The sequence below is a fragment of the Rhynchophorus ferrugineus genome, unplaced genomic scaffold, assembly GCF_030347505.1.
Source record: "Rhynchophorus ferrugineus isolate W39M unplaced genomic scaffold, kcgeb_rfMv2 rfM2, whole genome shotgun sequence".
NCBI classification, from domain to species: domain Eukaryota; kingdom Metazoa; phylum Arthropoda; class Insecta; order Coleoptera; family Curculionidae; genus Rhynchophorus; species Rhynchophorus ferrugineus.
In genome coordinates, this window is record NW_027472581.1 from 84,290,926 (window position 1) to 84,317,885 (window position 26,960).

Consider the following 26,960-nt stretch of genomic DNA (forward strand, 5'->3'; position numbering starts at 1 on the left):
TCTAAACCAATCGAGGGTTGAGCACTGAATGACCGAAATACCCTTCAATAACATCCCAGATAAACATCTTGGGGTTGCCGCCAGCTATTCGTTGTCGGGTCCTAGTTGGCGCTGCTGGCGCCCCTCCCGTGTTCAACATCTGGGATTATATTTCTCGGTATTTTGTAGACCCTTATTCCACGACGTAAAATTCGTCATGCCTCAAGGTCGCACACATTCATGGCCATAAAGTCTAGCTATACATATGGCAAGATCAGCAAGGCGTAGTGTGTTGTGATTATAACCGTATAAAACTGTTAATAAACGACTTCATTTGTATAGACAATGTATTGTTGTAAAAGATCAGCAAAAGCGACTTCCGATTACCACTTGTTCAATCGACACAGCTTAGCTTATCTGGCACACAGTTTCGAAATGCTGAAGAAGTGCGAAAGTTGAAAACCAAAATCGTTCTTTTAATACTATATCGCTATGTGGAGATAAAAATTGGAAAGGGTATTTTAATTAACATATATTTGATAATTCTTCTCAATAAACGCCTAAAATAAAAAAATGAAATTTTCGGAGTACAACTAGACACCTAATGTAATAAAAATGGTAATAGTAAAGAAGAAAATATCAAATATCGGGGAATATCTAGATAACGAGATTATATATCGAATATTTATAATGAAATATAGATTCAAAACTTACGAAAACAAATCTTTGAAGAATTAGAGAAGAATAAAGACGAAATAAAAGAAGAGAAGAATTGAAATACATAGGAGAAGAGGATGAAACTAAAACTAGTTACATAGTATATTCATACAAAAAAAAATACTACTAAAAAAGGTTCTAAAAGAACACAACAAAAAGTAATCTCAGAAAATGAATAAAATGGGGAAACAAAATAAAATCAATCTCGATTATTTTACTGTATTACTATATTTTTAGATGTTGCTAAAGCTTGGCATGATGAAGATAAAGTGTAATACGAGGGTTTAAAGCATTGAGATGCTTTAATTGAGATTCTTCTCCCTGAATAATATTCTTTAGGGTAAAATGATGTGGCTCGGTGAATGGAGGTAAATCGAAATGAAACAGTGGTGTTTACATGATGTGACCGTTATTTATTGACAATATAAAAAATGAGAAAAATACAAAGATAAAAAGGATGGCAGCGGAGTTACCTGTTGACGAGGCTTGGGCAGTCGATGGTGGCACGTCTTAACCAAACGAGGGTTGAGCACTGAATGACCGAAATACCCTTCAGTAATATCCCAGATAAACGTCTCGGGGTTGCCGCCAGCTATTCGGTGTCGGGTTCCAATTGGCACTCCGCCCGTGTTCAACATCTGGGATTATATTTCTGGGTATTTTCTAGACCGTTATTCCGCGATGTAAAATTCGACATGCCTCAATTCGCTACAATTCAAAAATTTTGTAAGCATAATAACTAACCGTTACTTCACAGTGGAAATACAAACGGGTATGCCACAGTGAAGTGTATTGGGACCAGTACTTTATCTTCTGTACACTCTGGCCTAACAAAATGCTTTTTTACTTTAGTCTTGAAACCAGTATGGATTGATGGTGTTCAACTATGAGATTGTACCAGCCAAAGCAATAGAAATATAATACAAATATTCCAAAACAATATACTGCTAGGTATTTTTGATGCTCTATGGTACATTCGTAACGAATATCTGCAGAGGGACTATGCCCAAAGGAATGAACAGATGCTCCATCAGCACGTCAATGTTGAGGATCTCCAGCTTCTAGATAATGGTGGCTTAGTCAGAAGTTATAAATAAAACTCAGTGTACATTAAAAACAATGACATAGATGTTAAGCCCAAAGTGTCTATCGTAGAATACGTACTTTACAATTTTAACCATAGTAAATTGGGAAAAAAAAACTTATTAGTGTTAATTTACCAGATTGTTATAATAAATAATTTAAAAAGTTACAGTATTATGATGTTATATTAGATTTTCAAAAATAACTTACTGTAACAATAAATTTTCGTTCCAATGACGATCAATTGTAAAAATAGTACTTTTAACGAACCAAGGTTTTTTTATCTAATCCTAAACGTTATTAAATTATTATTATCATATTATAATTTACATATGTTTATGAATAAATTTACAAAAGAGATATTTGATTATTTTGTGGTACCGGCGGTACCGTTAAAGCACTGATCGTTTTCGAGCCCACCACGATGCAGCGGTAGGAAAACCAGTTTCGGATACGACCTTGCTCGGGATGCAGTCGTCAGAGCTTGGATTCCATTGTATTATAAAATCTCATAAAACGTCACTATTTTTTTTATAAAAGTACTGTTTTGCGTGTAAAATACAATTTATATTTTCTCTTCTTTGCGTAAATTAATGCACAAAGACGAGTTTGTTTATTGAAATGAATAATATAAAAATATATACAATTAAAGATGTTAAAACGATATAAATACGACGATAAATGATACTGAATCGACTGTTACAAGAGGGTAGAGAAAACAAGAGAGAGCGAGACGTCTTCGTGGTGGTCTTTTATAGCTGGGAACCACATGGTACCTATCCACCATGATGTAAGTGAAGGCGTGGTGGCCTAAAGGGTCGTAGCAGTCGCTACTTTACTCCCCTCCTAGTGGAGCTGCCGTGGAACCTACCTCCATGTGGTGCAGGTTCCTGAGTATCCCGCAATCACGCAGTCAATCGCCCAGAGACTGCTTATGAGATGGGGATCCAACCTTAGTCAGGAGTTTTACGGGATCAGCTGCCATCGAAGTTGTAGCAGGACGTCGTTCGTCTTGGGGCTTTCCGACTTGTTTGAGGGTACCTATAAGTGTGGTGCCTTACGTATCCCGTTTCGTTTAGTCTCGTAGGATAACGTCGACCATGTGATGTTGATGGGTTCCTCTTGTTATCATTCCATGCACGTGTCGAGTGGCTTTTGTTGAGCTGGTTTCTCAGTTACGCACTTCGATCTCACCGGAATCATCAATTATATGAATGTTCGTCTGGTCGGTCGGAATGTGTAGCTGTCGATGTTGTTGTTTGTCCAAACACTCACTACTATTTTGTGGAAGGAATTCGCAAGGGAACCGAAAACACTGTTTGAATAAAAACTTGTTTATTTCGATGTTAAATGATACATGTGGTGGACGGGATGATGGATAGGATTTTAGGTTAGGTAAAGGAAGTACGGTGGTGCTGTGGAGGTGGTACTGTTACAAGGGGTAGAGAAAACAAGAGAGAGCGAGACGTCTTCGTGGTGGTCTTTTATAGCTGGGAACCAGCGTTGTCAACCATTGAACTTGATGTAGGTGAACGCATGGTGGCCTAAAGGGTCGTAGCGGTCGCTACATAGTTATAGCCATCAAAAGGGGTCCCCTACCAGGTCCAACTTTTGACATACTTCGTCTAGCCTCGACACCCGAACCTCCATTATCCGCACACTCGACAGCGAGCCATCCCTCTTGTTAGAGCCGTGTTTTCTGTTCGCTCGGTACCTTTTTTATCTTGGCCTAGCTTCACCAGACATTCTATGCCATACGAATATTTATATTGTCTCAAGTCATAATTATTTCCCCATGTCAAACATATTACAATAAACAGTTAAATGGTCTACTAAATTAAATCCCGAAAGTATACAAAAGAAAAAACATTATAATGTTTGTAAACTTAAATGTAAACAATTTTCATATTTACAAATAATTGTAATTACGACACAAGTATTTTAAACACTTTTGTCAGATTCGCATTCGACGATTCGGTTTTTGTTTATTTTTTAATAGTCTGAGACCGGGAAAACAAAACCTAGTTTAAAATAAATGTCAACCGGAGTAAAATCGCGGGCAATAAACTAATTAAGGAACACGTTAAGTGTAATTAATAACGGGAAGATGGGGATAAATAAATTACGAATAAAATTAGTGCCCCCCTTAGCTGTTACATAACTACCGCACTATTTTGTTGGTGGTGGTGTTGCGCATGGTCTGGCGAAGGTCACTGAACATCCTCGTCGCAAAATCAATAGCAGGAATGGGAGAACTTCCAGGGACGTAACGGAATGAAACGAAATTAATTAATATGGCCTAACCCCGTGCAGATATAGGGTAATGAATATGGGCCTTCCTCAAGGTGCGAATATTTTTCGTTTAATTTGTCGTATATTAACTAGATGGCCATCAGGGAGGGCTCCATTGTTTAGGATTAACAGTAACGTTGGGAACTAGTCGATACTGATTATCGAAAAGTAGTCGACTGAAAATAGTAACTTTTTCACTCAAATGAGACGGAGATGGACAAAAAAGGACAAAGATAATTGCTTGGATTTTTGTGATGTAAACATCGGTTCAATTGAAATTATTTTAAATTGGCCGGTGGCAAGGTAAAGTCAAACTTATAATTTAATGACCGTTGGGAATTATCGAAGAACGACTATCGACTGTTTAGTAATTGACTACTTTTTACTATCGACTATTTCAGTCAACTACTTTCAGTCGCTAATTTCAGTTCGACTGATTTGACTACTTTTTAGTATCGACTGTTTCAGTCACAAAACATTCCTGTATATCTATATTTTCTATATTTTGTGGTTTCAGTCGTGTAATTTCAGTTACTATTTTTGGACCTACTAGTTTCATTCGATTGATTTTTAACGTTGTGGCCACAAGACATTGAGAATACTATATAAAGAAACTCTATATTTTGTGGATGTGGTTTTGCCAACCTTGAAAGATATCTGCCGAATTTATGCTTACGCTCAAACTTATACTTTAATTACCGTTGGGAATTATCCACTAAGAGCGACTATCGACTGTTTAGTAATTGACTACTTTTTACTATCGCCTATTTCAATCAACTACCTTCAGTCCCTATTTTCAGTTCGACTGATTTGACTACTTTTTATTATCGACTGTTTCAGTCACAAAACATTCCTGTATATCTATATTTTCTATATTTTGTGGTTTCAGTCGTGTAATTTCAGTTACTATTTTTGGACCTACTAGTTTCATTCGATTGATTTTTAACGTTGTGGCCACAAGACATTGAGAATACTATATAAAGAAACTCTATATTTTGTGGATGTAGTTTTGCCAACCTTGAAAGATATCTGCCGAATTTATGCTTACACAGATTTGTATGTAATATATATATATATATATATATATATATATATATATATATATAAAATCAAACTTATAGTTTAATTACCTATGGGAATTATCGACTAAGAACGACTATCGACTGTTTAGTATTTGACTACTTTTTACTATCGACTATTTCAGTCAACTACTTTCAGTCGCTATTTTCAGTTCGACTGATTTTACTACTTTTTATTATCGACTGTTTCAGTCACAAAACATTCTTATATATCTATATTCTCTATATTTTGTGGTTTCAGTCGTGTAGTTTCAGTTACTATTTTTGGACCTACTAGTTTCACTCGATTAATTTTTAACGTTGTGGCCACAAGACATTGAGAATATTATATAAAGAAACTCTATATTTTGTAGATGTAGTTTTGCCAACCTTGAAAGATATCTGCCGAATTTATGCTTACACAGATTTGTATGTAATTTTGAAACTCTATTTTTCAAGATTCTTTATTATTGTAATAAGGTAAAAAGAAGAACATTTTGATTGATAAATAGTAAAATAATTTTGACTGCATTATGTTATCTTGGCAACTGTTGGGTCTCTCGATGTTTGTTCAAGCCTTTTTTATATTATTATATTTAGATAGTTTAATAGTTGACAAAACACGATATAAATATTTAGTTGTCATTACTCCATTCGCCTTTACAATCAAGTCAAATATATAAAATATAAAAATAATTTTACATCATTCAAAATGAAGCTGTTATTATGTAAGTAGTAAATTACAGCAATTATCTCTTTCATTTTATTTCCCAAAGAAAGTTCGAAAACAAACATGTACATTTCACTTACGGCACGGTTGAAAAAATGTACATTTACTTTTATTACATTGTGTCATTATAACTTTCTGCTGCCACTGCCAATTGCCAATTTCAAATTATTTAAAATGAATCAATCTGTACAGCACGAAGAATCAAATAATTATTTCCGTCCTTTCCTCTCTCAAAATTAGTACAAGAAGGAATTCGTACATCTCCGTCGGTTATTATCACGAATAGAAAAACAGTCGAAGTGTACATTTGACTGAAATAGTAATTTCTATTTTCAGCCGCTAGTTTTTTTTTACTATCGACTAGTTCGACTGTTTTGCGACTATCGACTGTTTCTACTATTTTCAGTCGATAGTTCCCAACGTTAACCTGTTATTATTTTATTGTTAAATATTACTTTGAATTTACAAAAAAGAAATGGAATAATGATCCCAAATATATTTTATTGTATTTTAATATTGGTAAAGCAACAATTACATAATATAATAAAGGTAATCAACTATATAACTATCGCACCCTTTTTAAAAAAAATAATAATCGTATTTATCGGTAAACAGGAATATTTTAAAATTATTATTCGCTGAAACTTCAATGAAAGAAGTTTTACCATTCAAAAGACTTGATCAAACATTCAGAGACTTAGAAAATCGAAAAAGTCAATCAAATAGAGACCTAATACAGTATAAAAGTATTTTTATTCTATTAAATTAATAAATGATATTAGAAATTGCAATTTCTAAAGGCCGCTATATTATTTTTTCAATCATATCAAAAATAAGACATAAAACCATATATATAAATTGGGAATATCACTTTCAAGGTTAAGGATAGAACGACAAAGCCAGAATGTTAAAAACTAATCAATATACACAATGAAATAGTCGATTGGTCGAGAAAAACAGTCACGACTGAAACTAGTGATCCAAAAGACGTCTCTATGTAGTATTAAAAAAAATGTTTCATCAACACACCAAATTCTTTTTATCAATTGTTTTGGAAACAATAGAAGTTTTTTATGCATGTATTCTTGTCTGTGCATCTAAATTTTTTACGTTAAAAACATTTTTACCATCCTTTTTCTTACAAAATAGCTATTGACGTTTAAAGAATGTAGAAAATACTTCAAAGAGTTGAGGATACAACGATCGGGGATTAAGTGCTTGTGTGTATTTTTATCAGCGACGTCTATTGGAAAAAATGCGGAGTACAAATGTAAACAACTATTAAACATCCTAACCTAAATGTTATATTTCATGTTTTTTGACATTTCTCTACTAGTATTACTACGTTATTCAATGTATACAGCGGCCAATCCTGGAGTCCTGGAACCTCTATTGTTTAATTCGCAGAAATCTGCTGCCGAGAGCCATAAAACATTTACATACTTATGACGATACTGCTCCGTCGTATCCCAATTGTTGATTTCAACGATTTAAAAGTAGTGATTTTGTGGGAGGACCAATGACAAAAGGAGAACCAAAGAACGACTTTGAGGGCCAAAACAATGAATTGCAAAACTTATAGGACGAAAACTCATCTCAGATTCTCGAAAAACTTCCATACAGCTTAAAACTTGACGAATCAACTATTTACAGATGTTTACACGTGATAGGAAAAGTCCAAAATAATAAAAATGTTAACGGTAACTCGACTGGCACACGGTTTCGCAGATCTCTGAAGAAGTACGAAAATAGTTCGATGACTTGGGTGGCTGCCACACCGACATTATTATTTCGACTTGGTAACTCCATGCTGTGGGAAATATGGGAAAAACATTGTAGAAAATGATGATAAATATTTTAATATGAAGAACCTTTGTTCTTCATATCAGGATCTAGGTCATGCATGTATGTCTTGTTGCATATTGCAAGTTTCCGGTTCAGCAAATAATAACTGTAGTGTGTGTTATTTTCCTTTTATGATATATAACATACGTATGTAAAGTAATACTAGGTAAAATATAAGGAAAACATTATCTGAATATTGTGAATGAGGCTTTCAAACCAAACCTTGCGGAAGCCTTGTGCTACATACAAGAAAATCGTCGAGCACACTTTTTTCAATCATCTGTTTCAAATGAATAACCAACCATCTTAATAAAGGTTATTCATTCTAACTAAACATTTTTTATATTTTCCGGGGCCCTCTTAAAGGTTTAATTTTTCAAAATATACAAAATATCGATTGTCATTTATATTTGGTTAACTAAAAAAACTATAATATATAAACTACTAGTTAAAACAACATGAAATATTGATACCTGCCGTAGATTGGAGGTTGGTCATAATTTATATGAGTCTGTTATTGTAATGCCTTCTATGCGTCATGAGTTTGGAGTTCAATTATTCGGTTGTTACATGATATGTGATGTGAGCTCGTATTATCCTGATAAATATTTTTTTATGATTTAATTATTACATTGTTACTAGTCGTTTCCGACTAACCTACAATTTGTCTTTATAATAACTTAAATCTAGGTATATAACTAGGAGGACCCATCGACCATATCTCAGTCTCGGGTGAAATAATGTTTATACATGTATTATGCTGTATTTTTTATTATATACACCTCACTACACAACACTACACAAGATCAGATTCTTCTGAGTCTGTGTCCTGCTCCGGTGGTATCCAAAAGTTGCAATACTTCAGTATTCTCATGATAGTGAAGTCTTTCCTCATGCCCCCTTGCAATTCTCTTGACTTCTTGACTGACGGTGGGCATCTGAAAGTCTCCATGTAGGTAGTCAGTCCTGTAGTAGTCCTTGGGTGCGCCCACAATACTTCACAATAAATTTTATTTATGTTACTCGTTGCAGAACATCCCCATAATTGAACTCAGTATATCCATATAGGTTTCAGTATTTGTTTATATAATAGCAATTTATTATGTACTGATAATTTTTTTTCCAATTTTTTTTTCCAATTCCAGTTCTTTTCTTTTCTTCTTTATATGTTCCTTCCAGCGAAGTTTTGCATAAAGATTCATTCCGAGATATTTAGCGTTGTTGCTATATGGAATGATAGTATTATTTAATGTTATTGGTGCTTGTACGGTCTGATTGTAGGTGAACTGCACATGCACAGATTTACTTTCATTAACCTGATAAATAATGATTCGTCGTTACCTGATTATTTTTCTTATTTTTGCCATTTACAACACATTTTTGCATTATATATTTCTCGATATGCGCCGTTACCACATGATCAGATTTTCAAAAAAAAGGGAAACGTTTCGGTATACTTCGAATTTGTTTTAGATCGTCCCTTGATCTTCATTAGATCATATTGAATCCCAATCCTATATCCAAATATCCAATATATTCTGGATTGCTATTTGCTTTGTATAATTCAATTAATAACATTACATGACTGTACGTTGTGTTGTACTTATGCAGAAATATATTACTGTTTAAAACTGAGGATATCATCATGGTTTATATATAATTATTCATAAATTGCCTCATTAGATGTAAAACACTATATATGAGAGATAGAAAATTATAAAAATTAATTTTGGTTTTGTGCAATATAAAATGCTTCTTATAATTGTTTTAACAATCTGATGATTGTATACTTTTTCATTCATTTTCAAATTAGGTATACTAATTAGTGAAATATGTATCAAAATCATTCAGAAAACGTTTTAATTGAAAGTACTTAATACTCACGTCATACGTCATACTGAGAAATTACAATAGCATTTGAGACTTTTGAATAATAGTGCTTTTCTTTGAAATAAGTAGGAAACATATCGTTTAATACTTTGGCGAAATGACTAAAAACCATTTTTTTATTATTAGTAGTAACATATATTACTAATCCTTACCGTCTATTCTACATCTTATCTTTACATTTACTTAAACTTAAGAAAATACTTTAGTCATTACTTAGTCTTTCTATTAAATACACTTCACTACCCAATTACACACACTCAAACTGGTGTTTTCTTGATTCTGCCTCATATGTTAAGGTAGTCCACGTGTTGCAGCATTACAACGTTAACATCATGTCCCTTTTCATGTCTTATTAAGAATATTTGCTTAGTTGGAATTTGTTGTATGCTATTGGGATCCGAAAGCCTCTTCTTTCAAAAATGCGAAGGATTGATACGATTAAATAAACAACGATTAAATTCGATAGTTGTGATATTACACTGCATAAAATAATAACGATATTAAGTGATTGTGACAATATAATTAAATTATTCAGTGAATAGAGATATTAGTTATGTAATGATCAAAAGTAAATTTTCAATATTCCTGACTTATGTTATTTGACGTAAAGAAATCTACTGCCGAGGCCCTTCAAATAGAGTTTTCATCCCAAGATATTTGCATTGTTACTATATAGAACAATGGTAATACTCATAATTCTTAGTAATCTGATTTCAGTAAACACTGATTTACTCTCATTAACCTTTGTTCTTCATATCAGGACCTAGGACATATATTTATATTTCTCTTGTATATTGCACGTTTCTGGTTCAACAAATAATAACTGTAGTGTGATTTTCCTTTTATTATTCCTTAAGATTGAGTGCTTCATAACAAACCTTTTCGAATACTTGTACTACATCCAAGAATATAGTTGATGATACTGCTCTTTCCAATCATCATCGATTTTTATGAACAAAGGTTATGCATTTGATCCATATATAATGTTTAACAGTTACATTTTACGGAAATTATTGCAAACACTTATCGAAAGATGGCGTTATCGACAGTATCTTTTTCCGGGGCCATCGACCGTTAACATTTCGTCGTTTTATCTATTTTAGGACGTATTAGATGCAGCAGCGGCTTTTCTTCCTGCTTTGCGCTTTCACTTCACCAGACCCGACAAGGACGACGAAATTACGTGAAAAACATCATTTATTCTTCAACGCAGATCGTGCATCATTAAAACTTAATTAATGCGAGAGGGTTCTTCGATATACCGACCGCGTCGGTCAATATATGGTGAAAGGTTCGTGTTTAGGGCCGGTTATAAAAAGGTTCATTGAAATTTTATTGCAGTAAACGGGTCAGACGTACTGGCGTCGCGAGTGAGTAGACGCCGACGTTGCGACGCCGATAATAGGTAGTTTTAGCATACTATCGTTCATGACGGACATTACTTTGTTTCCTTCGATGGTGTATCAAAGAATAGGGATGTCGATATACCCATATATTTTTTTAATATTGATGTTTTTTGGGAAGAACTTTCGATAGTTGATGAGAGTAAATGAGAGTATCGAACTTTAAGTTGATACATATAATATGGATATTAAAACACCGAGGGTTTTTGAAGGAGAATATCGAATTTTTGGCTTGGTATCTCTTCCCTCGCCCATCAAGTATATTTTGCGTGGTTTGGTATCGAATTTTGTTGTCGATACATAGATATATTTTTTAAAGTACCAAAGTATATGTTTTTCTTGCCGGCCGACAGCCTCATCATAGAATACTATAGAGTGTTAACTTAATAAACATGATGTCCAACACAAACAATATATCTTTGTGAGGACAATTCAAACGAACCAATTAAACGCTTTGAAAGAGTGGTCTCAGTTCCTGCATTGGTGGTACCACGCAAAACAATTTTCCGGCTTCGTCGATTTAAGTTAATCAACTAACAGGTCAGTTGAAAAGTCCCCGGCCTGATGTATAGATGGCGCTACTAATGGAATTAAATCCATATGTTTTTTAGTTAGCCGTAACTCTCAAAAGATGCGTGTATAAATTTGATAGCTATTGGATCATTGGTTTGTAAATTATAGCATTTTGAGTGAAGCAACTTTCGTTATTGTGAAAAAATGTTTCGCGTGTTGATAAATTATTGCTTTTTGCAAGGAAAAAATACAGTTGAAGAAAAAACTTGGCTTGATGCCGAGTTTCCGGACACTGCCCCAGGAAAATCAACCATCAAGGATTGGTTTACTAAGTTTAGACGTGCTGAAATGAGTACCGAAGACGGTTAACGCAATGGACTCCAAGAAGAGGTTGTTACCGACGAAAACATTTTAAAAAATCCACAGAATGATTTTTAATGGCCGTAAATTGAAACCGAATGAAATATCAGACACTCTAAAGATATCAACTGAACGTGCACATCATATCATTCACGAATATTTGGGTATGAGAAGTCTTTGTGGAAAGTGATTGCCGCGCGAGCTCACTTTTAACCAAAAACAACGACGAGTTGATGATTTGGAGCACTGTTTGAAGATGATCCAGCGTAATAAACCCGAATTTTTGCCTTGATATGTGACAATGGATGAAACATGGCTCCATCATTTCACTGTTCATTGTTTCACACATATTTCCTGTTCTCAGATGTTAAAAAAATGCTCGCTGGGAAGATTTTCGTCGAATGAAGAGGTGATCGCCGAAACTGAGGCCTATGTTGAAGCAAAGTACAAATCGTACTATAAAAATAGTATCGAAAAGTTGAAGGGTCGCTATAATCAGTGTATCACCCTTGAAGGGAATTATATTGAATCAAAAAAACTAATTTTGCTAAAAAATGTTTTATTATGGTAGGCCAGGGACTTTTCAATTGACATGTTATATATGACTCTATGGGTTGTGTACGGTCGAGTTTTTTTTCAATTTTTTCTCGTAAACATTAAGAAATGTATTTATTGCCGGCTTTTGTTTGATATAATAATCTTATCTCGAGCTCAGTAATCTAATTGTTCCCGAAAATGCTCAAGGCTGATGACTAGACACACGTATCAAACATTTGTTGCAAGCTGTAACAAAACAGATTGTCAACAAAACACACATCTGTTCAAAGTTTACATAATGCCTTCAGTGGGTCTGCATCTATTTATACTTGTATAATTGTTGTCGCATAAACTAACACTAACGTCATTAAGCCTTTAATATATATCAGGTTCTCAGCTGATTCATTTTATTTAAATTTACTTGACTAATACACTTTAATATCAGATAAACAGAGAAATAGAGAGCACAAGGAGGACTCGGAATTAATTATTAGGGCGTGATTTTAACATTATGAGACTTAACAGTGATTACCATCGCATTCTTGCTATAGAGTTATGTTTCAATAATTTTAGATTGTAGGCATTATTAGACTTAAAACGCATATTTTTGTGGACACTTTGAATTACAAGTTGAAGAAGGTTCTGATGAAAAGTAAATCTATTATAACCCAATACGAAAAAATAATCATGGATTTGGCCTGAAAAGTCATAGATATTAAACCAAAACCAAGTGTTCCCCATTATATAATGGTAATAGCTAAGACCTAAAATACAAAGAGCTTGGTAGATTAATGAATACTCCCAAAACTGACAACTTCTACCAGTTTTTGTTGTTAATTATTATTAAAATAACTTCGTGATATGTATCATCAAACAAAACATACATATATCAATTCCACATCATATTTGATTTAAACTGAATCATGCGATAAGAAGTGTAAGTATTTATATATAAGACATTTTTTAAAAAATATCGATATATCGGAGAAAACAATATCGATAATTGTTTGCATTATGTATTAATATGTTTAATAAACTATTACAATTAAGTATCAAAATATACTAATCATTTAAAATTAAGTAACAATTTGACAGGTTTGGTTTGATATTTTTTTATAAAAATGTCGATATATCGATATTTTTCGACATCCCTAGTTTGTAGCCGTTTTTGCTTTCCATGATACCTTATTATGCTAATCTCTACTATTTTTGTTGTTCTTTGTTTACTATTTCTTCTTCGTTTTTTAGAACTAACTAACTCAAACTGATAAGGTTATAGTTTAATTCAAATAAAGTTTTTTTTTGATACTTTTCAAGTAAATACGGTTGTTTTAATATTAAAGGTCGTTAACTACCAGAACCAGATAATTGAAAAATAAATAAATAATGAACTCAAGAGATATTCACTTGAAAAATCTCTTTTCTACTCTGATGATATACAAATTTAAAATTCATCAATTTTAGTCAATTCATCAATGTCAAATCAATTAAAAGATGCTTATATGCACACTATATGTGGAACAACCAATAAAAAGTCTTCAAGTCAAGGAAGAATAGACAAACTCGATCTAAATTTGCAATAGATTATAAAAGTTGGAACTATGGCAAGTAAAAATAAGTGTTGTTGGGTCAGATTTGGTTATGAATCGAAAGTTACAACTGTAAGAATTGAAAGTTTTATTTAAGGCTTTAATATCATAGGTACAATATTAGAATTTCTATTTTGGTATGATGAAAATGCAAATAATATGGAAAAAAATTACATCATTTAAGATCCAATACGATATATCACAATAGCATATGTTCATAGATTGATCAAAAAGAAGCCTTCAAGCAGTTCTGCTAGTTAATTAATTCCCTATACCTCAAAAAAGGCTACAAAAACTTGGAAATGGTTCTTCGCCCATTAAAATATGAGAACCATGATTAAGCAGCATTCCATTAATGTTTGTGTCTATGGGGTAGTAAAGACCGAGCAAATGACTAGACCAAACAGAGTTGGCCACCGAGAGAGTTTAAAGTTGTTAACAAGAACGTGTTCTAAAAAACTTTGTTATATCCACATAAAGTTCTTTAGGGTAAATTAGATGGCTCGGTGAATGGTGGTAAAACGAAATGAAACAGTGGTGTTTACATTATGTGACCGTTATTTATTGAAGTAATATAGAAATGTGGAAAATACAAAATAGGTAAAACGAATGGCAGCGGTGTTACCTGGAGACGAGGCTTGGGTAGTCGATGGTGGCATGTCTAAACCAAACGATGGTTGAGTACTGAATGATTGGAAATACCCTTCAATAACATCCCAGATAAATGTCTCGGGGTTGTCGCCAGCTATTCGTTATCGGGTTCTAGTTGACGCTGCTGGCTCCCGCCCGTGTTCAACATCTGGAATTATATTTCTGGGTATTTTGTAGACCGTTACTCCACTATGTAAAATTCGACATGCCTCAAGGTCGCTACAGTTCTTTTATCACCATGGCACATAAAGTTAGGGTTGATAAAGTAAATTGTAAAATCACTTTCCAAAGATGGAGATGGAGATTTTACACAATAATAAAGATCCTAAACTATAAACATATCATTAAAAGAATGTTAAAAGAGGTTGAAGCTTTAGGTTACCCAATGAGTCTCAAAACACTTTTTCTTCAATCCCATTTCGACTATCTTTCAGATAATTTAGGCGATATTAGAAAAGATACGTTGATTATCGTTACGTATTTCGTTCAGTTTTTTTGTCATAAATATTTTTGTGTACGGTTACCAAAGTCCAAATTGTACACACTTCAAAAATATATAATATATAAAATACTGAAAGCCAATCCCGTATATATTTTGGAAATTCGTTTTAATTGTATTCAACAGTGAAATCCTATATTTTGATGTATGTATAAAATTAATATTTTTCTTGTTGCTTAACTAAATTTAAATATCAAATAATATTCCATAAAATTTTAATGTTAACGAATAATATTCAGAATTTCGATATACTTTCATGCTAATCAGCAATTAATTTAATGTGTTGGGGTTAATATTTTTTACAGTTATAAAAAATTAGACGTACGCAATTTATTAATATTATTGAACACGTGAACAGAATATATAACTAAACAATTGACGATTATAATATAACAATATTTATCGTAGGTGTCATTAACATGCCTCGCCAAAAAAAAACAAAAATGGTGCTAGTCGGTCACAATTAGTCATTCTAATGTTTCCGTCGTTTTTTATGGAGGCTTCGGAAGTCAACGGTTTAACAGACACTTTTTATTAAGTTTTCATCTTTACTACTATTCTTGTTATTGTGCTCTTCTGCAGATGGCCTTTTATTCTAAAATGACAGGCAATACCAACTCATTTCAGAGTCTATTGTTTGTATTAATGAATGATCGTTCTGAATATCGGAAGTTGAGATACGAGCCGGCCGGAGTTAAAGGCACGTACAACGTTTTCACATATTTTTTTATCTAAAATAATCAGATATTTGGGTATAATATTGTTGCTGAACTGATGTGACGAAAAATCGGAAGTGGTTCAGGGTAAAAGTAAAAGGGTAAGGTTCAGTGTGTTTTTTAAGAACTAACCATATCATATGAGAGGTCGTAGAAACGTTGTAGGTAACTGTTTCTATGGTGTAATGGTTAGAACGTTAATCGTAAGAAGTTCAAGCTTTAGGTTACCCAATGAGTCTAAAATCTTAACATTTTACGTAAGTCATCGGTTCGTTTTCCAACGGGGCTGCAACTTTTTTTGTTCTACTATATACACACAATTTAGCTTAATACCTACCTAAATCTATTTATGTATTTATAATATTATTTTAACTACTACCAACTTATCACTTTGAAGTCGGTGCCGAAAAATTTATTAAAAACAAACAGATTTGTTTTCTTCGTGATTAAATGTTGTGTATATGCCACACACACGCGAAAAGTTCTTAAAAATAGGCATAGCGTGTACTATGATGCTAACTCCTTGTTTGAGATTTAACCAAGAAAAAACAACGTATTAACAACTGACGGATCACCCGTTATTGTAAACATCAAGGGCATGCAGTTGGAGCAAGTAGAGGAGTATTTTGGATCAGTAACGCAGGGGAAAAAACTGCCGCTATGTACCGCTGAAGTAATAAGCCGAATCAAAACTGCAGGAGCTTTTACTTATCTAAGATGGCGCGTGTAGAAGAGAGGACATATTTCAATCAACGCTAAAATCCGTCTCTTTCGAACGTTTATCTTGCCAATCCTTCTGTAGAATTCTGAGACTTAGGCACTGTTACAGTCTAGCCTCTGTAAGCTTGGGGTTTTTGATGATGAGATGCTTAGTTGAGGAACAAATTCAGAGAACCAAATTATAAAGGGTTGGACATGTGTGTTGATTGAAAACGAATTCCTTACAGATTTCTTTGTCGAAATTGACCTTTTGAGTGAATGATACCGCGCCAGAAAGACATGGATCCATATCATAGAAAGCGATTTGAAAATAGGAGGCTTTCATTGTTCAACTGACTTACCACTTACAATTTAGTCGCCAACAGTGACGAGATTTAGAAAAGAATATTTGAAGTCCTGCGACACCAACAGCAGTGTATTGGTTGTGAAGTAGACACTCTCCCCGAATGCCTACCATGGATTGACGATGATGATAATGTCTAAAGTGGAAAAATATCCTTATGTAGAATATCGATATAGTTTTAGAGAACATCGATAGGGTTATTAAGGAATTATTGATATTAAAGATTTGCTATTTCAACGATCAAAAAATTAAAATTAAAAATGATCAGTTTTTGATACGAAATATATCATATTAGAAATTAGTTTTGAGAGTGACTAATTATGGTATTTTCGGGTTAAGGTCTGGATTGAGCTTAATATGTGGATTGAGATGACTAATAGTAAGATGACAAATTCTCTGTTTCCATAGTCTCTGATTTGCTGTTTCATCATATTTAATTTGGATCAATGGGTTTATCCACTATTTACTATTTTTTTACAAACAGGGGAATGAATCTGCTCTAAAAGGTTCTGAGAAAATATTTCGGTAGGTCCACTCATCGTTTTATTACGAAATTTGATTGGTTTGATTTAAGGCGATCATATAGAAACCTATGAAAAAAATGTTTTGTTTTGATTGGTCCTTCATTTCACGTGACCTGCCTGCTATCAAACTAAAGACAAATAAGCAAAAACAAAACAACGGACCATAGACAAAAAGAATGTAAATAAATATAAAATGTATAAACAAACATAAGTATACAAATAAATCTAGCAAAAATAAAGAAATATAAGTATAAAAATAAAAAATAGGTCAAGAGCTCAGTCATCCAAGCAATATAATCAAAACAGTCTTCTATTACTTCTTCGCCTTCTCTCTTTTTCATATTTCTTTAGTGCCATCAATTTTATGGAATCTATTAGAACTCTGCCTTCTAGTTTTGTTATACTGAAAGTAAACTTAAGTCTTTCCCTGTTTATATTGCACTTAATTGGTTGACCCAAAAATATAATGAACACCTAACAACAATTTCTAAATTTTCTCTTGAAAATCGTTATGGATTAGACAATTTAAGCGCTGAAAATTTATTGACTTTTTAAGGATTTCTCTCAAAATCAGATATGTTATTATTGTGGCAAAATATAGTAATTAAATACAAGACATAGTTTAAATATCTACAAAGAGCAAATAAAACAACTTCAACAAAAATCAGTCTCGTATTTTTGTTATGTGGAGTTACTCAGTAGAGAACAGCCTGAATTATAGACACTGAACATACAACGTTCAACTTTTATTTATGCCCATTTGGTTGGCGCAGTTTTAGCGATAGGACGTTTCTCCTACTGTTGCGATAGTCGCGAGTTCGAATCCTGTTGGGGCATGGTCGTAAATTTATGTTTGTGATTGTTTAACATTTGTGTTTGTCCTTAGGCAAGAGTGCAAAATCCGACAAGGAAAATCATCCCAGTCACGCCAGTAACCATGCTGGGTAAGACCGGATGTCTTGTGGGATGATTTCTAAGTTGATCACTCGTCAGTCTGTAGGCTTAATGGCGAGGACCGTGGTTCGGACCCCACGTTAAAGTGTAGGTCCAGTCCAGATAAACCCTCGTAGATAAAAAAGGAGACTTTAAAATAAAAAAACTTTTATTTATCTCAAAGCAAAATCCTCTGTAACTGAAAATATAGAGTTAAGTTACTTATTTCAACTGTTCGCTGAGTTATTCCTTATGTGACAAAATCAAAAATTGGTCTTATGAATAACGAATTTTATTCAAATTCACACTCTAAGTACTCTTCGGCATGCTGATTTCCTAAACTTTCGCTAAATTGAATTATCCCTTATAGTTTCCGAGTTATAGGCTATAGAACATTTACTTATTTCAACAACAACGAAATTGGTCTTATGAATAAGGGATTTTCTTCAAAAAAATATAATATGTATAGATTCGAAGGTCTGGAAAAGATTCTAAATATAAAGTTTACCTCTGTTTTCTGTTTTTTTTTATATTAAAACGATATTAATAACTTCTCGGTTGTTTACGATATTTCAAATATTATAAACATTACACTTATCCCTCGTATAGTAATTTATATTGCATAAAGCATAGTTGGCAAAACGGAAGTAGTAGGCGGCTTAAGCGGAAATGTGCCGAGACGATGATAGTTCAGCCTTTTTTAATGCATAATTCGTACGGCCGCTTTGTTGTCCTATCTCACAAGGGACCCCTCTTCTGGATCTTGTATGATCTTTCTTATGATAATGATATTTAAACTACAGTACAACTGTTTTGTAAGTATTTTTCAACATTTTATTCAATTATTTTTAGAAATAATTCCATAAATATATTATTTCAAAAAGGTGGCCACAATATGATTACTAATAAAAATTTAATAGCTGATTTCAATAAAATTATAATGATTTGTGATGCAGAGATAATGTCGTTCACGGAACAATATCAAAGTAAATTAATAGTAGTAAAAAAAATGTTAAAGATCATACTAGGATCGCCCAAAACATGCAATAACCAATACACAGAATAACAATGAATTAGTAGTATAGTACTTATAATAAGATACATAAAACAATAGAGTGAAAAGTAGCTAGAGCTTATGCTGACAAGCAACTAATGACATATTTGGATATATTATAGCCGGATTGATGTCAGTGACGAGACTGATTGTCACTGAGTGATGATTGATGAAAAGAAAGAGATAGATGAATCGAAAAACATAGACTCCAAAAGATCTAGAAAGCTTTTTCATGGGGTATTAATCTACTCCAGTTAAAATCGACTAGGGTATCTCATTTATCCTGCTTGTATTTTATTTTTTCTCTTTTTTTATTTTAATTTTGCTTGATATTTTTTTGTATTTATGAATTTGCTATTTCCAGTGAAGCCCAAATTCATATTTTTCCACTTCTTGTATTCATTTCCATCTTCTTGCTTTCATTATGTTGAATTTCTATACCCAGCCGCTTGGATGCATTTATTTTTTCTATTTTTACAATCACAATAACTTTTTTTTTGCTTTCGTTCATTATCATTCTCTATAATCTTAATATGATATTCCATCTGTCCATAATCATCTGATGTTCTGGATTATATTGTTAGGTTATCATCTGCAAAAGCTCCTATCGACTATATATCTATTCTTTTCATATTTTTTATAACCTATATGTAGTTATGTATGATTTATTTAACATAATATTTAACTTTATTATTTCATCAATTAATATAATAAACAGGGTTGGTCTTAAACTAACAGTTTGTCTTAGTCTTGCTTGTTTTTTTTTAAATTTATCATGTTATCTAAAATTATCACTACATAGTATAAAACAAAGTCGCCTTTTCTGTCCCTATATCCTTTACGCAACGGATTTTGATGCGGTTTTTTTTCAATAGATAGAGTGATTCAAGAGGAAGGTTTATATGTATAATACATGCATAATATACTAAGGCAACATTGCTAATTTTAGAGGTTTCTAACGTGATGTCGTAAATTAACCTATTTTTTTAGGCTTATTTAGCAATTAGCAAAAACGCTGCCTAACCCTACGAGTTAGATCAAATTAATGTACTACAGTATTGTACACCATAAAAAGGTCTACAAAAAAGTCCGCGATGGTATATGTTTATCTTTTAGGGATAACCCACATTAACCATTTTTATTGTTTACTTTTTACGTGAGAAAATGGCTTATTTACGAAGCTATTTTAAGCAATACGGCATTATCCTTATCGAATTAAGTACCTTAAATACAGTGTGCAATTAATATAGATCAATATGGTTCCTTACAGCATGTAAATTAAACAAATATTTTCGGAGATATTACAAATTTAAAATTTGCGTTTAAAAATGAGTAATGTAATAAAAATTGTATGAATTTAGATATTCCAAAGATAGCAGGAAATCTTCATAGTAAGTATAGGGAAAGAGGAATTGTTTTACTCCAAACTTAATGCGTGCAGGCCAAGGGCAGTAATGAATGAACCAAAAATACTGGATCGATTTTAGTCATGTTTTCATTGAGTGACATAGGCATATATATTTTATGCCCGTGCAAAGTCGGAGCGGGCCGCTATGTTTTTATATACAACGTTCATATTTTTTCTGTAGTGTATTAATTTAGTATCAGCATTGCACCCGTGCGAAGCCGGAGCTGGTCGCTAGTATCCTATATATTTCTTGAATTGTGCTCTTACCATTTTACTATTATTATGTGTATTTCTCTTCTCATATATGTCAAATGTATTTTCCAAACCAACATATGGTGTATTTAAAATTATTTTTGTACATACCTCATCTAAATTTGTGACATCAAAACATCTCAATGTTGCCGCATCAACTCATCAACAAAATTATAATCTAAATAATTGAACGAAATTGTTATCGAATATAATTCATTTTATATTATAGTACGCCTAAAAACTACAGTTAATTATACAGTCACAATAATTTATAGGTTAGAGCTGTAACCTCTTATCACTGTTGCTTTCAAGAATTTTTGCATACGTCTGACAACCGGACGACTTTGACAGGCTCATTCGTTTACGCGTTCGAACTAATCAGACAGCATTGTGTCTGTTTTTAATTAGAATAAAACGAGAAGGAAAATATGGTCTGAAACGAATTTACAAATTGCGGCATGCAATACACCAAATATCTTGATCTATGTACAAAAAAACTTTTTTGTGCTTGAACTTTTTCCAATATTTATCTTATACTTAACATATCGCTTTGTATACTCTCTCTTCTTCTCATATTTCCTTAAGAACACAGCTTATTCAGTCATGGCTTAGCGGATATATTAGTGTTGTTTGATTATGAATTATATTGTATCTCTAGTACTACGTATTCAATGAAGTTATACTATAGGGCGCTGAAACGTAATCTACCTTACATCATTCTGGATATAAAAAAATCATTCGTTCATTCAGTCAATAGTTAACGAGCTTTGAATATGGAGATTTCCATTTTCCAATTTTGCTTTTTTTACTTCCGAAAACAGAAAAATAATAGATGATGCTGAGTGTTTGGTAGTATTCAAAAGGAATTGTTTATCGCGAGCTCCTCCATCCTGTCTAAACCATTAATCCGACTCTTTACTCTTAACAGTTAATGCGTTTCGAGCATACCAAGTGGAAATACATTGTCTTTTATCACGGCAATATTAAACCACACACATCTTTAGTAATTTGATAGAAATTGAGGAATATATTGGTGTACCCATTAGATAGCCCGGATTTTGCCCCCATTTGACTACGATTTGTACTGTTCTCTACAAAACTCTCCTAATGGTACAAAGCTGTCTCCAAAACAGGCTCATGAAAATGGCTCAGTTCAGTTTTTTATCTAGAAATTTCAGAAGTTCTATAGTGACAGAGTTATAATTTTTCCAGAAAATTATAACTCTGTCAATATATCAATTCTAGTAGTGTATTCTAGTATTATAGTCAATTCTAGTATATCAATATGTCTCTTAATATATCAATTATAGTAGAATATATCTCACACTATTTAAAATTACTGATATATTTTATGATAATATGATATATATCATTGGACTTTTGTGTTACATGTCAATTATTCATTTTGTCAATAGATTAATATGTTTTAATAAATGAAATAAACGAATTATAATTCTATTATTTCTATTATGCCAATTATTGAAATATTCTACCCAATACTAGCAAATATTATGGCACCAGTAAATTCAGTTACTATATCATCTGCAACAGAGTTAGTTCCCATTACCTCCTCATAACACTTGAAAGGACGTATTTGCACAATGTATTTTTATTGTGGATCCTAAACAACTACTCAAAATATTACTAAGCAGCATAACAATAAATTAAAAACCATTTTCACAAAACCTACACAAAATAAAAATACAGAATTTTACTGTCTTAAATCATTACGTAACTATTGACTAAAACATCTGGTAATTCTGTCAGTCAGTCTGTTTAGTTGAAAGGGGCAGGTGTGCCTAATTATGCCAGAGTCTGACTATTTTTTATTATAGCATCAGTCAGTTTATATTGGTTTTAACCAAGAAACATAGTCGGATACGTAATCCATATATGTGGATTACTAATCTAATTTGAATAATAGCATGTTTGTTATTTCGATCAATGAATGAATGAATAATCTACACTAACACATAACTGGATGTTAAATCATAGTTATTACATGACTATGACTACTAGTATACTGTATTTATTTCCTGGAGAACGATCTGAATCAGTTTTTATTATTTTACAGGATGTGGTGGACAATCACTGGGAATTTCGGAAACATATTGCCGATCGACTGGTCCAAGTCGTACGCAAGAAAGCTTCAGATAGACTCATTACATTTAGAACAGGTAACGAATATTTATTTAACATTACTTTATCAATTTACGTGTTAGGATTAATGAGTAACATGTCACTAATTAGTTATAGAAATATGATTCCCCCCTCAATTGAGTAAATATAATAAAAGGATATAATAACATTAAATATTTCTCATTTCTGATACTGTGTCTTCGGTGTTGAAACCACTGTTGACAGATCGATAAGGTTTCTGGATCGTAGTAACATTCAAACGACTTATGTTAACATTTTATATAATTCTGTTATATAGTTTAATTAGTTATAAGTTTGTAAATTACTGTACTTTTTTATACCTTATAAATGCATTATACCAAGTACACAGCTGCCAGTGAAAGTATTTTAAAGGGTTAGAAGAAAAATATTACAGTGACAGTTTTTGAAACTACAACATCCATGTGGTTTCTGGATAATATTGCTCATACAATATTGATATAACATTTGCTCATCAACTATTCGCTCATATTTTGATATGCGAGATACTACATTGAACGAGGCAATTGATATCTGAAGATGCAAAGTCTGGTGAATATAGCACTCCTGGTTCTGGGGTTTTCATACAAAATTAATTGCCTATTACCTATATTGTTCATCAGTTTCATAAGTTCATCCATGTTGAATATGTAAAATCTTCTGTCTTAATGCCATGGATAATTACTGGTTTCCTTTGGTTATTGGAAACAAGAATTATTAACTATTTAATTCTATCACAAGAACATAAGGGAGTTTTAGTTTGTAAAATACAAGCGTCTGTGGGCTATTAAAAAAGACAGTATCATTTAAGATTACCAAACAATTGAAAAATATATGAAAAATATGCACTCGTAACATATAGACTTACTTCTTCATAAATTTTTGTTGAAAGAAAGAGATATATGAATCACAGTCGTTATATGAATACTTTCCACGTCACTTTTGCAGAAGGTACTCCAAAAAGATTAACAAACTTGCAAGGTTTGAAGTTGTGGAGAGTTACTGTCTCCTATACATATGTCTAATATTGATAACTATGAGAAGAATAATTTGTCGGTAATTTAGAGTTTATTTCGCTTTTTGTAATGTAATAGTGTTGTTATGCAAGAGGATGACTTTGATGAGGATGATTACTGATGATATTTTTGTGACAATACAATGTATAGCTCTACATGAGAGGAATATTCTATAGGAAATAGGGATGTCTGTCACCAAGAAAAATATCGATATTTTAACCGATCCTTTAAAATTAAATACCAATTTAAAAAGCTATTAAAAGTAATTAAATGTTTTTTTATAATATTTAAGAATTTTTTTTTGAAAAAATATCCGATTAAAAAATATCGATATATCGGTCAAAAAAATATATCTCCATCGATATATCGATATTTTTTCGACATCCCTAATAGGAAAGCTAAAATAGTAACGTGGTACACCTAACATATTATGCTTATCAGTGTCCAAATAACACTAACAGATACCCCATTCTATATTAATTTGTTTTTATAACTTTACAAGGCCAGAATTGTGTCCTTGTCGGTCTAATATCTCTACAATTGTACGAACGTGAAATACAAACTGGTTTCGGCACCATCAGAAATAATTTTCGAGCGAAAAAACCATATGTTAGTCATGACTTAAAAAAAAAACAAACACTGTCCCACACAGAGTCGCTTCTAGGGATCCTGTCTGCGTGAAACCACCTCATGTGTTAAAATAATCGTTTTAAATTAGAGCTTGTTTATTAATGACGTCATGGTCGTTTTAAATGTACTCGCGTCCAACCTGCGGAAGCTGCCGGTTCGAAAATGCCGTAAAAATGCCCCATTTCACGCCTCTGGTTCAATTATAACGGTGACCTGATGTTCTGACCATAACAAATCAATTCGACGCATAAACCGACTAAATACCATATCCACTATAAAAAAAGTAAATCGGCGCCATCTGGATCGAAAGAGGAACATGACCTGTGCCCGAACTGCCGAGATAAATGAAAAAAAAATCGATTAAACGTCAGATCGGACAGGTAAAACCGTAGGAAACCTACTTAAACTCGGTGATTAGGCAACCAGATCTAGTTCGTCCGAAATATGGATTTGGTGGGTTTCGCACATTACGGTTTCCGTATGTGAGTCAGCCAGTTGGCTGGCCTTTTCCTGTATCGAATATACAATAAGCGCTTAGTGGGGGCTTAATGTGATTAGATTTCCGTATGACGAAGTTGCCTGTCGCCTCATCAAGGAATTTATTTAGTGGATTAACAGTAGCGCCGTTATTTTTTGGCAATATTAACCATTTGCGAGACGTTTTAGATCATCCTGATATATAATAATGCTTTATAGCAGGGTTTTCTAAACTTTCAAGGCAACAGAACTCGCACCAAATGCCTTCCAAAATCCTTTAAATAACAAACTTTTATTAAAAATATTGTAATACTTTTACTGTTGGTGAAAATGTGGAATATCAATATTATCTATAGTTAAACAACCTAACCTAATTCCTAAATTCAATAGTTTTGACATTTATCTACGTAAAATACCGGGAAATAAACAAAATATAGTCTATTAAAAATAGCAGTAAACCCACGTCATGAATATGTGCTTGTCGCAAATTGTAAATTACTTTTAGAGTCAGACAATATTTTCCTTCTCACTTCATTCTATTTAAAAAGAGATGAGAAAGAATGCTATCTGGTAAGTTCGAACATCAATCCGAATCAGACTGCCAAAGTCGTCCGGTTTTCAAACATCTGCAAAATTATTTTTCTTTCTATTCTGTTAATTATAATAACTATAGTTTATAACCCGGCAAACATTATCTGAACGCTTGCTCTGATTCAAAATGCCGAAGCCAAGACAAGACAGATTGCGTTTCTAATCAGTTACTTATATATAGTGTAACACTGAAACACGGACTAATTTAAATAAGAAATAATTCCACAGTCTTTAACATTTCTTACGTTCATAACGAAGTATCAGAGTCAGTCAAAATTACATAATAATCATTAAAAATATGACTGACCTTTTACTAATAGCGATCGCTAATTAAAGAACATCATAATCAATTTAATTTTATTATATTTCAGCAACCACATACTCCTGATGACGATCTGGATCTCTCATCCGAAGACGAAGCGGTGGCCAACGATCTGGATATGCACGCGCTTATCCTCGGCGGCCTCCAGCAGGACACCGAACCATTGAAAACGGCCGACGAGGTAATTCAGGAGATCGACGACATGATGCAGGAAGAACAATATTCCGACGAGAGCCCGCGTGACGAGTTCGAGAACAGCGAGGTAATGGAGAAAGCCAAAGAAGTCTTAGCATCGCCGTTGTACGAAGACAGTGAGTGACATTAACCGTTACTGTTTATTCTTGATCAACACGAACGATATCCTTTCAGAATTAAGAGATCTAAGCCTGTCCCAACTGAACGAACTGTTCCTGGAACTAGAAGTGCTGATCCGAGAATTCTCCGAAACGCTAATCTCGGAGCTGGCGCTTCGGGACGAGCTGGAATACGAGAAGGAGCTCAAGAATACGTTCATCTCGCTCCTGTTGGCGGTTCAGAACAAGCGACGACAATACCACGTAGAGAGAAAGAGAAGTTCGAAAAATAGTTCAGTAAAAACGGCCAGTGGTTTAGATCCAAAGGTATGAAGAATCGCAGCACATTAGCACGATACAATAATGACTCATTTTTTT

At 33.0% G+C, this 26,960-nt stretch overlaps 1 protein-coding gene across 1 annotated transcript in view; it reads left to right on the forward strand.

Moving 5' to 3' along the window:
- Positions 1-26,960, forward strand: part of Unc-76 (fasciculation and elongation protein Unc-76) — a 51,514-nt gene that overhangs the window by 22,892 nt on the left and 1,662 nt on the right. The window contains exons 3-5 of the mRNA XM_076396692.1: positions 23,171-23,273; positions 26,339-26,600; positions 26,659-26,909. Of these exons, the coding sequence (XP_076252807.1) occupies positions 23,171-23,273; positions 26,339-26,600; positions 26,659-26,909 (616 nt within the window). The remainder of the gene's footprint in view (positions 1-23,170; positions 23,274-26,338; positions 26,601-26,658; positions 26,910-26,960) is intronic.